The sequence below is a fragment of the Pelecanus crispus genome, chromosome 2, assembly GCF_030463565.1.
Source record: "Pelecanus crispus isolate bPelCri1 chromosome 2, bPelCri1.pri, whole genome shotgun sequence".
In the NCBI taxonomy this organism is placed as follows: Eukaryota; Metazoa; Chordata; class Aves; order Pelecaniformes; family Pelecanidae; genus Pelecanus; species Pelecanus crispus.
Genome location: NC_134644.1, coordinates 154356494 through 154372045, shown reverse-complemented (window position 1 = coordinate 154372045; position 15552 = coordinate 154356494). Strand labels below are relative to the sequence as shown.

Sequence of the window (15552 nt, the reverse complement as noted above, 5' to 3'; positions counted from 1 at the left end):
TGTCTGACCAGGATGTGGCATATTCACACCACCCTGTTTTGTGCCCAACACCCTGTCTCTAACAGTAGCCATAACGAGGTAACAGAGAGCAAATATTATAACAAAGCAAGTGTTTCCAGACACTGTCTCTCAGAATTCCTGTGTGCGTGTCCAGAAAGTAACAGATGTGACTAAAACCAACTCCGAACGTTTACAGAATAAGCAGTCTTGAAAAGCGAGAAGTGAGACAGGCTTAACGCAAGCCCTTTCACATATGTGAAATTAAACACATGGAAAAAGAGGCTTTCACTAGATTTTAGTTTACAAGTACAGTGAGGACTGAGACTTCACATCTGAAGCCCTATAAAACAGTTAACAGTGAGCTTCAAAATCACTCCCAGAGCGGGAAGCAGAGGATGAATCTTTTAAGCTTTCTCCAGAAAACCTTTGAAGATTTATCATCCTGCATCATCTAGAAATATATCAAGGAGAGGATAAGACAACATGCCAGAGGACATTCCTACCACATGTGAGACAAAGGCTAAATTACATGCTAGACTTATGAAATCTAACACTCAAATCTGAGCGAGTTAGCATTCATTTCTCTCCCCACCCACCTCCCCAAGTATGGACCGATACTGCAGTGGATTATACAACTCTAGAAACAGGATTCTCCTTGAAGCTTTTAGAAAACAGGCTGTAAAGATGCAAGTCAAAGACAGATGCTGTGAACACTCCTCATAAAATTCTGATGAGGAATTACAGCATGTAAGTAATATGCTATAAATTTTAACCCTAGACTGCATTTTTCCAGTACAGTCAAGTTCTAACAGAGGCTCACAGTTCTCAATTCCTCTGCATCAGGAGAGGAGACTGAGAAGTAATGAGCTGTCTAGGATTAACATAAAGAGTCACCTAGGGACAGAATGCAAGGAGTGAGGCAAATTAACTGCATAAGTAGAACAAAGTAACAAACAAAGCCTTTCCAGTACTTGTCTCACCAACTTCTGAACACAACTGTTGGTAATATACATGTCAAAAGGCTTTAAGTCTAGACATACACAGGTCTGCAATCCTCTCCATCAGCGAAGAAAATAAACGCAGTTTTAGGAGATTCTTATTAATCTGTTTATCATTAGTGTAACTTATCTGCAAACCTATTGCTGAGCAACACAGAATCAGCAGTATTTGTATATACATACCCAAACTTCAGGTGAAAGAGAAAGTATTACAAGTACTTTGAGTTTCTTTGCATTTGTTCAGCTTGAGCGAAGGCAGGATTTTTCATGATTAAAGTGCCTAATAGTCATTTTCTGTGGGGTGGGAGAGCAATACATTTTGGTTTTTTCCTAAAGTGTTCTGAGGTAAAGTCTTTTGACATGATCTCAGTCCCTAAAAAACTGCACGAGACTTGTGCACCTATGAGCCGAATGGAAGTTAATTAAGTGCCACAAACTTAGAGGTGTCTGTGTAATGACAGAGAGAACTGTAACTACTGCTTCAAAGAAAAATCAAGATTTCTACCATATTATACCCAAAACAGAAGTGTTTGTTTACAGAATCAGAAGTTAATTTTGCTTGCGCTGTTCTGCTTTAGGAAAATGGAAGTGAAGCTACCAACCACATATTTCCTTATAGTTTAAGGCACGTTCTTCTCCACTGTAAGTAAAGAGAATTACTTATGAGAGATACTAACATAAGGAACAAACAGACCTCATGCTCTCAGCACAAGAGAGTCACTTAACAGTATGGCTACAGGGAAGTTTGTCACAGGTTAATTGCATATTAACTGCTTGCATCACATCTAAGAAACAAGTGGTCTGGTAATCCAAAGGAAATGGTGAATAAAAATATTAATATATAGATGTATAGATGTACATAAGCTGATCCATCTACCCATCATTAACTAAATTTTACTGTATGTTTATGGTTTAAACATACTTTATTTTTACATCCCATACAGTAACAGTAAAACCTGAACATTTAAGTACCTTGCCATTAGTGATGTACTTGCAATTAATTTTTAGAAATTTCTCTGTAAATGCTTCCTCCTCTTCGGAGGTGGATGATACCACTCTTGTAGGACGAACACATGCATGTGCTGGTGAAGCAGCTGACTCTTTCCGTTGGACTCCATCTGGATCCTAAAAGGGGGGGAAAAAACCCAAACAAAAAATTAGCAGCCTGCATTTTTCAGGATTAAGAGATTTTCTGTTGTGTAATTTTTTGTTCTTTTTCTTTGACATAGAAGTAAATGTAAAAATAGGGTTCCAAATCCTCTGCAGTTTAAAGGACTGCTTTGCTTTGACAGTGTATATAACTAATGAAGCACAACTTAACCAGCTCATAAGAAATACAAGTGGGCAAAGAATCAACCTGGGAATAAACAACAAAATAATGATCAGAACTCACATAAGGAAACTATCCAATATACTGTCATATGTAAAATTTGAGAAGTTAGCTGATAGGATTATTTTCAAACTTCATCAGAAGTCCTACTAAATGTATCCTGTTATCCTTCCATAATATTATACACTACTTTACATTGGAAGGTCAGCTAGTCCAAACCTGTGTTCAAAGCAGGCCTAAGCCTACATTAGATCAGGTTGCTCATGGCCCTTCCAGTTGAGTTTAAGTCTTCAAGGATGGAGAGTCCACAGCCTCTCCAAGAACCCTGCTCCAGCGTTTAACCACCCTCATTAGGAAAAATATTTTCCCATTATTTAACCAGGACCTCTTGTGCAGCAACTGGCAGCTGTTGCTGCCCATTGTTTTACTGTGAACTTCTGAAGCCCCCGACTCTTCTCCTCCCTCTAACCTGTCTGCTAGGTAGTACAACACAGAAATCAGGTTGTCCATTAGTATTTTGTCCTCTAGACTAAAAAAACCCCGCTCTCTCAGCCAATCCTTGTGCCTCATCTGTTTCCATTCCCTGATCATCTTAATGACCCTCCACTGGACTCTCTCCAGCATGTCAATCTTTGTGTTGTACTGGAGGTGCCAGAAGTAGACCCAACACTACAAATGCAGCTTCATAAGCCCCCTAGACAGGGGAATAATAATTTTCCTTAACCTGTTGGTATTCCTCTTTCATCTGCCACCTGGCATGTGATTAGCTTTCACCATCACTAGTAGACATTGTTCAACATGTCCACCAGGACACTAGCCTCAACATCTCGTTAGCATTTAGTCTTTTTCTGCAAAAACTGCTATGTAGCTCAAACTGCCATATGGGGACCTTTCTGTCCCAGGCAGGTCTTAGCTATTCTTGAGCTTCATAAGGCTTCTGTTACTTCATCTCTGCAGACTCCTGATGTCCCTGATGAGCAGCCCTTGCCCTTCCCTCCAGTGTATTGACCACTTTCCCTAATTTTTGCTGCCTGCCCCTCCCCCAAGCTTGCTGACAGTGCATTCTGTCCTCTGTCCCACCATTCAGGTCACTGATGGGAAGATTATAAACAATATTAGCCCCAATAGGGACTCTCAAGGATTTTTAACTGTCCATCACCACAGAAAACAAACAACAAAAAAAACCCAGCCACACACAAATGCTGAATCACTTTGAGCCCAAAGATCCTGCCAATTTTTTCAACCCATGTTGTAGCCTACCCATTCAGTTCACATTTCCCCATTATTGCAACAAGTCTGATTTGTGACAGTGTCAAGGGCCTGGCTCTAGTTAAGGTAAGTAACATGCCCTGCTGTTCCCTCATCTGCTGAGCCAGTCATCTCATCACAGAAAGCAATCACTTTGTCCAGGTGTGAGTGATAAACCCTTGCAAAATTCACTCTGGCTGTTCCGAACCATCTTTGTCTTTCACATGCCTGGATATAACTTCCAGAAAGTTTCCTTCATGACCTTCCTGGGCAGCTGGTAAGAAGAGTTATCTAACTTCCTGTCTAACAGCACATCCAACAAAGTAGTAAATGTGGAACCCTACCAGAGACAGGACAGACAGTGAAAAAATTATTTTCAGATAAAAGCTACATGTGTTGTAGCCAGACTGCACCTAAGCCTATTTTATAGTCATAGCAACCCTGTTTTGGAGCTTAGTCAACATTTAAGGACTTCCATTTCATACATAATTGCTATTTTTAGTTACTAATAAAATATTACTATTTATAAAAACTGTGAACTTCTACGTTCCCTTTTGTTTTCTGCTTTTCTGTTCAGTTCTAGTCACTAGTACAGATTGCAGTTAAATGCCTTTAATCATACGCAGGAACATTATGCACAACTGTTTTCAGTTCATCATCTCTCTGGCACTACTTTAGCCTTTGCCTGCATCTTTCAATTTCAGTTAGAAAGCAAACAAAAAAACCCAAAACAACTTACAGAACACTGAACTGAATTTTGCTGAAAAAGCTAATGAAGATATAATTAAAAGGCAGACTTCCTGGAGACAAGTTCTCCTTATCTATATGCCTTTCTCCTAAAACTTATGTGGTCACCTTTGTGACTGCATTTAACTTAGCAAGTGGCTGCAAAAGTCCCCAGCTGACATCCAAGCCCACTGTGAATAAGCCAGCTATTTCCCATTCATATTGGCACGTGACACAGAAGCAGGAATAATACTGGTGGCAGATTTTCAAATTTAATGACAGCACCCTTGTCTTCACATATTACTTTGAAGTGGATTTTCAGTTTTATAGGTAGCAAACCTTATTGGATCTTCTCAAATACGTGCATCTGACTGCTGAATGAAGAAACCCTTCACAAAATCCAGAAGGATAAGAAAGGCTTAAAAATGTAAGCTGAGTTCTTACACGAACACTGACACTAACAAACTTACTGAAATACACACTGAAATCTAAGCTTAAGTGTAGCAACGTAAAAAACTTAACAGGGTTATGCAGGTCTTCTATTAGCCACATGCTAGCTTATAGTTAGCCACACGGTTGTGGTAAGCTACTCCAATGTTTATCAAACACAAACAAAAGAACAAAGCACATCATAGTTTATATTTTGCCTCCACAGAGGTTCAGATGTTGGTTAGTCATCTCATTCAATTTCTGGCAAGAACTCATCAATTTCTATGACCATAGCACACAGAGAAGACCCCTTTACATTACAAAGGCAGAGTAACACATCCTCTTTACCTTGAACTGTACTTAAACTGCAAATCTAGAGTAAAAATTGGAGGAGAGTCAGACGACAGACATCAATACAGAGCATTAGAGAACATACGCTAGTATTTCTCTTGTTCTTAAGGATAGAAATCAGCAAAGAGAGAAAAGAGAAACATGGAAAACAGGTGCTGTAATGAAGAACAAAACCCTCCAGCCTTAACTACTCAAATAGAAGTGGAATGCTTTTTGTGTTTCTGGAGAGACTGTTTAAAAAACAAAACCAAACCACACACAGAGACACACACAGAGTCCACACTGACAAGTGCCAAGTGATTTCTGTTCTTTGCTTTCTTTTGACAAACTGTATCTAGGAGCATCCCTTCCCTCCTAAAAGACCTCAGGAACAGAAACTTCCATAAACACTTTTCTATATAGTCACACTGCTCATTTGTTTGACTTTCCCTGAAGCATTTAAGAACTGCTTGTAGTGATCCACGACATGTAATGAGATGCACAAAATAGTTCTGCAACAATACAGTGTTAGTAAAATGAAATTTAACACTCAAATTGTTGCCAACATCGAACTGCCTACGCTAAACAAAATAACCTTTTGCATAAGAGGATTTTAACTTTTAAAGTATTTTAATCTGCTTTGTTTCTTCTACACTTTCAAGCTTTTATCTCTGCTATATGCATATAGTCAATAAAAAAGTTTCAAAAAAATTACAGGTATGGTAACACTTATTAAGCCTCCTTATCTACTATATACAAACAAGCATATCCAAAATAGCATCATAGAATGCTTTGGGTTGGAAGGGACCTTTAGAGGCCATCTAGCCCAACCCCCCTGCAGTGAGCAGGGACAGCTTTAACCAGATCAGGTTGCTCAGAGCCCCGTCCAACCTGACCTTGAATGTTGCCAGGGATGGGGCCTCCACCACCTCTCTGGGCAACCTGTTCCAGTGCTTCACCACCCTCATTGTAAAAAACTTCTTTCTAATGTCTAGTCTAAATCTGTTCTTCTTTAGTTTAAATCCATTACTCCTTGTCCGGTCACAACAGGCTTTGCTAAAAAGATTGCGCCCTTCCTTCCTGTAGGCCCCCTTTAAGTACTGGAAGGTCGCAATAAGGTCTCCTCACAGCCTTCTCTTCTCCAGGATGAACAACCCCAGCTCTCTCAGCCTGGCCTCGTACGAGAGGTGTTCCAGCCCTCGGATCCACTCCAGCAGGTCCATGTCCTTCTTGTGCCGAGGACTCCAGAGCTGGATGCAGTATTCCAGGTGAGGTCTCACCAGAGCAGAGTATAGAGGCAGAATCACCTCCCTCGACCTGCTGGCCATGCTTCTTTTGATGCGGCCCAGGATACGGTTGGCTTTATGGGCTGCGAGTGCACATTGCCAGGTCACGTCCAGCTTTTTATCTACCAGTACCCCCAAGTCCTTCTCCGCAGGAGAAAATAATCCACAAAAGCAAGAAAAAGGTCTTTTTCTGACATGGGATCTAGTGCACTGTAGGAAGAACTCTAATTTCTAGTAGTAAAACTAACAATTTTCCCTTGAGTCACTTCTCACGGCATATGTTACATGGGTAGGCCTATCCTAGCATTTATAGTCATTCCCAGACAGATATAGAAGAATGTATTCTTGCAGACTAGTCTATTTACTGTGCTACAACATCTTCAGTTTGTCATAAAATATAAAAGAAATTATTCGGCACAAATGACAGCAGACACCTCACAAGAACAGGCATACTATGTCAGAATAAAGGTATAACACCAAAACCAAGAGTAATTTTCAGTAGAAGAGTCATCACAGCCTTTGTAATGCAGCTTGGCAACCTGTTCAGCAACAAAGCAATACCTTTATATTTAAACTTCTCTGGACCAAGCCATGCAAGCAAATAAATAAATGCTTAAAGTCTCAAACCGTCCTAAACTTTGAGCACACAAAACCCTGGTGTAGACAATCTGACAGTTTGAATGAGCACTATCAAGAAGTACTATCAGAAAATTTGTAATTTGAGAGAAAAGATAATAATAACTGGGAAAAGAATAGTAGTGACATGTTAAGAAACATCTGAATAAGGTCATCATTGCATAAATTGCAGAGAAGCTCAGGCTCCAATACAGCATCTTCCTGAGGCTCCAATACAGCATCTTCCTGGTTGGAGTTCTCCCCATGGAATTCTGTGACAGCAAACCAGTGTTTCTGGAAAGACATGCTTTTATAAAGCTAGCTCCTAGCCAAAACCTACATTCCAGCTGAATTACAGAGCAGCTTTGATGGCTAAACAATTTCAGTATTTGGAAGTCTACAAAGGTAGAACTAGTGAGCAGAAGTCAGTTATAATCAACTCTGTATTAACTTCACTGGAACAGACTTCCCTGCCCCCCCCCTTTACTTTGTTTTGCTAAATGAAACTAGAGAACCCCCTCCTGCACCTCTGCAGGGAGCAGGCAGAGCCCTTACCTTTTAGGTACTTCAGTATTCTTCCCTATCTATCATTGCTACAAAAACTATCAATAAGAGACAAATATTTAACTAGTTCTGCAAGGTAACAAATAGAGAAATGCAACAGGAGCTAGTATTTGAGGTATCGGTATGCAAGAATAGTATTTTGCTAAAAATAACTTGCCTTCAAATCAGTTTTCACATAGAAAACTCATTTACAAAGATTAAAAGCTTGTATTTACTTTAAAAAGTTGTTATTTTACTTTTCAACTCCAAGTGTTGTAAAGTACTTTCTCCTCAAAATGAAAGGATAGTTTAAGAAGAAAGCATAGCGTCTGTAACGTTTATCTTGTAAGGGAAAATTAATTTCAAGGACAACAGGTATACCTACATTTACTGTAGCCTTGTCAAGCTCTGCTTCGGAAGATGTAGGTGATAGGGGACTTATAGGACTTAGAGAGGGGGAGCTGTCCACACTAGAAATGTAGTCTGGATCAGGAACATACAAAATCTATAAAGAAGATATAATGTAGTTAGAAGTTATGCTTTCAGGTTTACTTTAGATTTCCCACTAGTTCAGGTATATTTGCTATGCTTTCTCAAAATAGGCTAAACAAAATCATTTCTGCTCCCATTAATTTTAAGAGAAATTATGAGTCAAGGGAATAAACAATACCAAAGTACTTTTTCATTTTAGCTTTTAAAGTTTTTAAGAGCTATCTTGAGATAAGACTGACCTTTAGTCATAATAATTGAGGAAAAAGTACAGAGAGAAAGCATTAAAAGTATACAGTATGCCAGGAACGCCCAGTATAGAGTCCAAGGAAGACCTGCCCAATTATTTCTCATGCTATTACTGTGCTATTTGAGCAATGAAGAAACAGGCTGGGGAACAAGTTCCTAGACATAGCTCATAGCACTGAATGTAAAAAAAGAAAGTCAATAGAAGTTATTCAGTCCTTAAATACATTATTTTGGCCATCACAGGCATTCAGGCTGCCTAGGCAAAGTTTTGCAGCAATCAGAAATAAACGCAGGATTTGTTCGAACAGAGGGCTAATACTGTAGCTGACTTATTACTTGTTTCCAGGCCTGACTTTCAAAGAGAAGTTAAAAGTGAAGACAAAAAAAAGGGAAAGAAAGATGTAAGCAACAGTGACCTACAAGAAATGAATGATAGTTCTTATACTGCCAGTAAAGACAGCAAGTTTTCAGGACAGAACAGAAACATTGTTCAATTGATTAAAATAGAATTGCAGGCAGTAACATGCAGTCAGGAATGTTGTTTGTAAGCTGTACCCTGAATTTGTCTTCTGAACTAGAGTTGGTAAACAGCCTGCTATATTTGCAAAGTAACAATTTATCTTGTACCCAAGTGTTATTATGCCATTAAGTATATTTAGTTTTAAAAGTCCCCGATCTTATTTAAGAGACAGGTAGCTTCGTTACATGTTCCCTTTTAGGCAGTTATTAAATAGGCACAAGGAATTCACAAACTAAAGAAAAATGAGAAAGTCTTTTACAAAGCCAATAGGAAAACCCGTAAGAGAACTACTTTAACACTTTCTCTGGTAGAGGTGAGAAATATAGGGAAAAAGGTCTTTGTTGGTTAAGTAACATAGTGTCATAGTACCTGTCCAGGAACGACTGCTCTGGAGAAAAGCTTATTTAATTGAACCAGTTCATTGGGTGTTGTATCAAATTTCAAGGCAATACTGTTTAAAGTGTCTCTTGATTCCACCTGTATCAATTGGGGAAAAAAGAAAAAGAAAAACAAACCTGTAAGCAGTTAGTTCAAATAGTGGCTTACAAACTTTATCACATGTAGATTTACCGAGATTTTGATGAACTTCATATCCTATGATTGCCCCCCCCCAAAACCATCCCTATCCCCTAAATATTAGTCTATTGCAACCCGATATAAGGACACCTGCCTTCCCACTATGTTTTCAGGTGGCCAGAAGTGTCAGTCTCACACCCTGAGCTATAGGCTCAGCTATTGCACCAGAACTTCTGGTCTGTACATTCACTGCTGGGTACTACTAGACCAACACATGATTGACTGGTTTCACAGAAATCTTCATTCTCCCCTCTTCCAAGTCCTCTCTGTTCTTCATTTATAGAAAAGCTGAAGCAATCTTTATAAACACAAACACACTCTCTTCCTATTGAAATCATCTTCCGTTAACCTGACTTTCAAGTAAAATCCATCACTAAGATAAAAAGTAAAAATACTGAAGCAAAACAGGTCAACCAGTATAACAGCAGATGGAACATAAGCATTTTGAGCAGGTGATTCCCAAGTAAGGAAAGGATTTTTTCAAGCTCTTGTTTCCACCCCCGTCTCCCCAGATATATGCAATATGAACCAGCAGAAGAAAGCAAAAGGAAAAAGTTTCATTCACAGAGAGGATTTCAGAACAAAGAATTCATAGCAAGCATTTAAGAATGGTGAAGATCATGTAACAACGGAGCATACAACCAAAAGAAGTTATTGCACAATGGCACAGGGCTTCACAAACACTGTACCAGGAAAAATAAATCTTATCAGTTAAGATAAGATGAAGCAATATAAGCAAAGCTACATTTGTGTTGCTAAATATGGAGCACAGCTAGAAAAATTCCGGACTCCTGTCTTAAATGTCTTCTCATTTGTCCCTCTTATTACATCTGCAGAAGATATACACCTTCCACTCTATGTAAACAGTAGGTATTAGAGTAATTATTCAGGTTTAATTTTCCTTCTATTTTCAGGCGATTCACTTAACTAGGTTTTCTTGACAATTACAGAAAGAGAACGCTTTCTCATTTAAATTCCCTTTTCTTAATTTTCAAGGGAAAAGTAGGGAAGGGAGAAAAAAGTGAAAGACAAAAACACCACCATTTTTTTTTTCATAGTGTTATGTTCTACATACAACTGTTTTGAGAAAGCCAATGGATATCATTAGTTGACTACATACCCACTAGGTATCTTCTGCTCTTCACTCACTCACTTAACAAAACTGTGTGACCACCATGTCTTGTATGCCTTGTCAACAGTTTCTAGACTTAAAGGTAGATATCCCTTACTTCTGCTTGAACTGGTGCAGAAAAAAAAATTGAGGGTAGGGTAAGCGGAAGGAGGAAAAGTCTTGGAGCATACATGTTTTAATAACTTCTGGTACTGCTTGCTCTGAGAGTAGACCTTGACCTTACACAGTCACACAGGAAGAGGCAGCGTTTGGAACCAAAAGACTACACTGCTCTATTTCAGTAGCCATACTGCAGTGGAGGTAAGTAATAAAACATACATTGGGCTACCCTGCTTCCAGACATACTCTACTGTGGACTGTTCCAGTTGAATTAGTATATTCCATATAACTAATAAGCATTATATGTTTTGCTGTCAGTAGAACGTAATTATGCACATTCATTCTTTACAGAAGCAGCAAACATTTTGCCAGAGTGGAAGAATATGTATCTACATGTTATAGTGCTAGTTAATATTGCGTGATTAAATATTTAATATTGCAATACATTTTACTTGCATTGCGAGAATAGCTTGCAAACAGAGTTCCTATTGGCTGCAAAGCAAAAGTAGTACATGAAAAGTTAAATTAATTGCTCCTCAAAACCTATTCCCACTTAAATGTTCCAAAACTTAACACTGAAAAGAACACCAGCCCCAAAAGAATTTAGGAAAAGAACCACTTTGTCTTCATTAACTTTTTTCAAAGTTATGTCATGTTAGAGAACACATGTTGACAGCACAGGAACAAAAAAGTGTAACTGACAGATAGAGAAGCAAACTATATCCTTTAAATAGAGAAGTGGGTTGTCCTGCAAGAAAAAGTGCTATAAGTATAGTGTACTTTGAAGGCTGTTATAATTCAGCAGATAAAAATGGAGGGTGGTTTGGGATACTAACATAATTAAGGTTCACAAGTAAGATTTAAAGAATTCATTACCATTTGGTAAAGGTGCATTTGTCAGCCTAGATTCACTAAAGAAAAAAAGATAGGTATTGCCAAAGAAATGGCAATTAGCTTTTAAGATAAATTCCTAATTCTGACAACCCTCTATACAGGAAGCCATTAAGCTAAACAAAGCAGCAAAATCTCTCTCTCTCCTGGTATTCCAGCTATGAAAGACTGTATTGCAGTACCTCTTAGTAATTCAGTACTGTATGATAACATAGATATGCAAAAAATAAGAATATTCTTGTATGCCACTTTTAATTAGTATTAAGACAGAAATAAAAACAGGACCCTAACCTGACCAGATATGTACTACTTGTTCCATAGATGATAACAAAACTGACAACTAAAGCAACCAACAGTACTGCTTCCATCAGAAGCTCTACATAATACAAAGGTTTGCTAAAGCAAACTGTAAAGCAAGATTCAAAAGCTTTGTCTAATTCAAAAGTTTGCTCTCACGTAAGTGCTGGAAGACAACCGTTAGCTGCTAGGTAGATATTCCTTAGGCATCACTTCCAACTGAAATATTTGAGATTTTAGACTAACTTACGATATGACATAAAATAAATTAATTAAAAGCATTCATTTAAAAAACACAGAACTTAAGCCCTTTAAGAGTGCATTCACTCTTTTTCAGCCTTCAGAAATAAAACCATATGATGAGATCTCTTGGCAACTAAAGGGTTTATCTCACAAATCATGAACACAAGAATGGCAAATATAAGCTTATTTTTCTTATTTGGCTGCAAAGTTTGCACAGGCAAATCTCCACACTACATGGGATTTCAGGGACCAGGACTGATACCTTCTTAAAACAAAGCAGCTGTTAATGTAATAAAGACTTCAGTTTGGGTCAGCTGTCCTGGCTGTGCCCCCTCCCAACTTCTTGTGCACCTGGCAGAGCACAGGAAGCTAAGAAGTCCTTGACTTAGTGTAAACACTACTGTCCTGGTTTCGGCTGGGATAGAGTTAATTTTCTTCCTAGTAGCAGGCATAGTGCTGTGGTTTGGATTTAGTAGGAGAAGAATGTTGATAACATGCTGATGTTTGAGTTGTTGCTAAGTCCTGCTTATGCTAGTCAAGGACTTTTCAGCTTCCCATGCTCTGCCAGGTGCACAAGAAACTGGGAGGGGGCACAGCCAGAAGAGTTGATCCAAACTGCCCAAAGGGCTATTCCATACCATATGACGTCATGCTCAGTATATAAACGGGGGGGGGGGGGGGTTGGCCGGGGAGCGGAGATCGCTGCTCGGGAACTGTCTGGGTATCGGTCGGCGGGTGGTGAGCAATTGCATTGGGCATCACTTGCTTTGTATATTATTATCATCGTTATTATATTGTTATTATTATCATTACTATTTTACTTTATTTCAATTATTAAACTGTTCTTATCTCAACCCAGGAGTGTTTCTCACTCTTAGTCCTCCAATTCTCTCCCCCATCCCATCGGGGTAGAGGGAGTGAGCGAGTGGCTGTGTGGTGATTAGTTGCTAGCTGGGGCTAAACCACGACAACTACTTAGCAACAACTAAAACTTCAGTGGTTATCAACATTACTCTCATACTAAATCCAAAACACAGCTCTATACCAGCTACTAAGAAGAAAATTAACTCTATCCCAGCTGAAGCCAGGACACTCAGGTTTTCCACAATTTCAAAAAAATAGAATCTGAACAGCAAAAACTGGAAGAATAGCTTTGTGGAAAAGCATAGTTTAAGAACTAACAAAGAAAAAGCCATGCCACCACATACCACAGCCACCCCACAGCTTTTCCAATCATTTCCACCCCAACCCTCCCCCCCCCCAATTCAATACTTCTCTCCCAGGAAACAAACTTGCTAACAATATGCATGTAGTTTTTTAAATGCTATTTTGAATATTAAGAATTTTATGTAAATACCTGGATATTAAAGTACTATGCTGAATCTTCATGGGATAATTTCCCCTTTTGAGGAGAGAGAGGGATGATGAACAATGATTGCATTGTTTCATGATTTTAAGAGAACAGCAAGATTTGTTCAAATACAAGTAAACCTCTGAAAAACAACCAACAGACATATGAAAACACTATTTTATTCCTTGAAAGAATCTGAAATGGACTTGAGCAGGCCAGGTGGTGCTTTGAAGTGGTTCAATATGTATCATACATTGGTTTTGCTCCCTTCAGTATGCTGACTTGAGTATAAAGATCGAAAGATACCAATTAATGAAAACGTAAAAAGAAAACAAGAATCACTTAGGACTGTGTTAAACTTAATGCACACAAACTTCTGTCGAAAAAAAGCTTCTTAAAATATAAGTAGCTTTCCTGTATTCAGTAGCAAGAGCTTCTAGTCATCAACTCTGTTACGTGGAGATAAAATACATAAGGCCTTACTATGTAGTTACTTCTACCTTATGTCATCACTAACATATGTATACAAATAAGGCTAAAATTCTAAGTTAGTTAAAATCAGTTTTTACAGATATGTCTATATATCAAAAGAACCATATCTTCCATCTTCCTTTTCCAATAAAATCGCAAATCAAACACTCTTCAAATCATTGTGTCCCCATTTGAGCAGAGGTTCATCCCATTACCCTTTTTCCAGTTATGGAGCACTACTTATACACCCAATATTTGTCAGGTGTGCTTGTGTGCACCAGTAGACAAAATAGCTTTGGAGTCACCACTGACCATAGTTCAAACTGCCTTCATTTCTGTCAGTTTAGCAGCTGGCAAAGTTATTTAAAAGCCTTATTTAAAACCGAATTCTCTACTGATACTTTAATGAACTTTACTATCATTGCATCTCAACAACTGGAGTTCACTTATTTTTCCATTAAAAATTACACATTGAATACATATGAATCAGAGCACACAAAGAATTATTTAGGTGTTTTAAAGTATTTCAAGACTAATTGTCCAAGAACCAGAAAACAACAAAGCAATGGTTTAAGAGTATTAAAAGGAAGTAATAAAATTAAAGAAATGGGAAGACTAGAAGGAGGGGTGAGGACAAAGGGCAGAAGAGGACACAACAACAACTTTGGTGCTGTACCCAAGCCTTGAGAAATAACAGATTATGACTATACTAACTAATTGTTAATATGTCTAACTTCTATTATATGCAACATCAGGAAAACAGAACTTGTAAATATCATAAAAGCAACTCCAAAAATAATTTTAGAATTAGGCAAAAGATACAACAGAAAGTAATATGCCATCATTATGATCCACATTTTCTAAATTCCCCAAAATTGGGAAAAAGACTATGATAGTAGCACGGTCAACAAAAAGTGGCAGTCAGACAAGAACACAATCCCTGACTTTGAAATGCAAGCACCAAGAAAAAAAGAAAAAAAGAAAAAACTCCTAAGTGTGTAGTAGTCTAACCAGCACTTAAAGGCTTACAATGGCAATAAAACTAGCTGCACCAGAAGAGAGAACCTTTAGCACCCTTTATCCAAGTGTGGTGGTACATCTCCCCCCACCCCCCGATTTTCTGTTCTGTTTTTCCCCTTTACTTCGGCTGCTTTACAATCTCAGGAATTCCAGGCCGCAGCTTTTGCGTAGAGAGTTGGTCAGTTAAGCGCCCCTTAATTGTACCAGAAACTCCTACATGGCTGGAGCAGAGGGCGGCTCTGTTCTTATCAACATTCATATTATGGCTAACGAGGGGAACGAGAACAAACAGCTACCCCGGACAGCCTTGAAACTGGGTGGTATCATCACTGCTGGAATTCCAACAACAAGCCGACCCGAATTGTGGCTTGGATGGAAATTTACTGGTGATTAAAGTCAATCATCTCACAATCCTATAAACGGCAGTCCTAAGTGAGGCCCTTTGAGCTCCCCCGGACCACCGCGGGCCGCACCAGCATCTCCCTCTGATCGAAATGTCTCTCGGAGTCAGAGAAAACTAGCAGACTCCGAAAGTCTGCTGCTACCAGAACTCCATTGCCGGAGATCGACAACGGAGCCTGGGCTGCTGATATTCTTCACTCCTCGAGACTCTGCCCTCGCCCGTTGAGAAATGCCAAGGCATTAGACGTGAGTATTTCACTAAACTCGAGGGGAATTTTTAACAGGTATACGATTTTCATATATGCAT

General features: G+C 38.8%; 1 protein-coding gene across 2 annotated transcripts in view; it reads right to left on the bottom strand.

The window, feature by feature from the left end:
• Positions 1–15552, bottom strand: part of OXR1 (oxidation resistance 1) — an 88071-nt gene that overhangs the window by 55962 nt on the left and 16557 nt on the right. The window contains exons 3-5 of one of the 2 annotated variants that reach the window (XM_075704695.1): positions 9133–9240; positions 7891–8010; positions 1971–2123 (exon numbers count right to left, since the gene is read on the bottom strand). In XM_075704695.1, the coding sequence (XP_075560810.1) occupies positions 1971–2123; positions 7891–8010; positions 9133–9240 (381 nt within the window). The remainder of the gene's footprint in view (positions 1–1970; positions 2124–7890; positions 8011–9132; positions 9241–15552) is intronic. The other variant, XM_075704693.1, reaches the window with a different exon arrangement.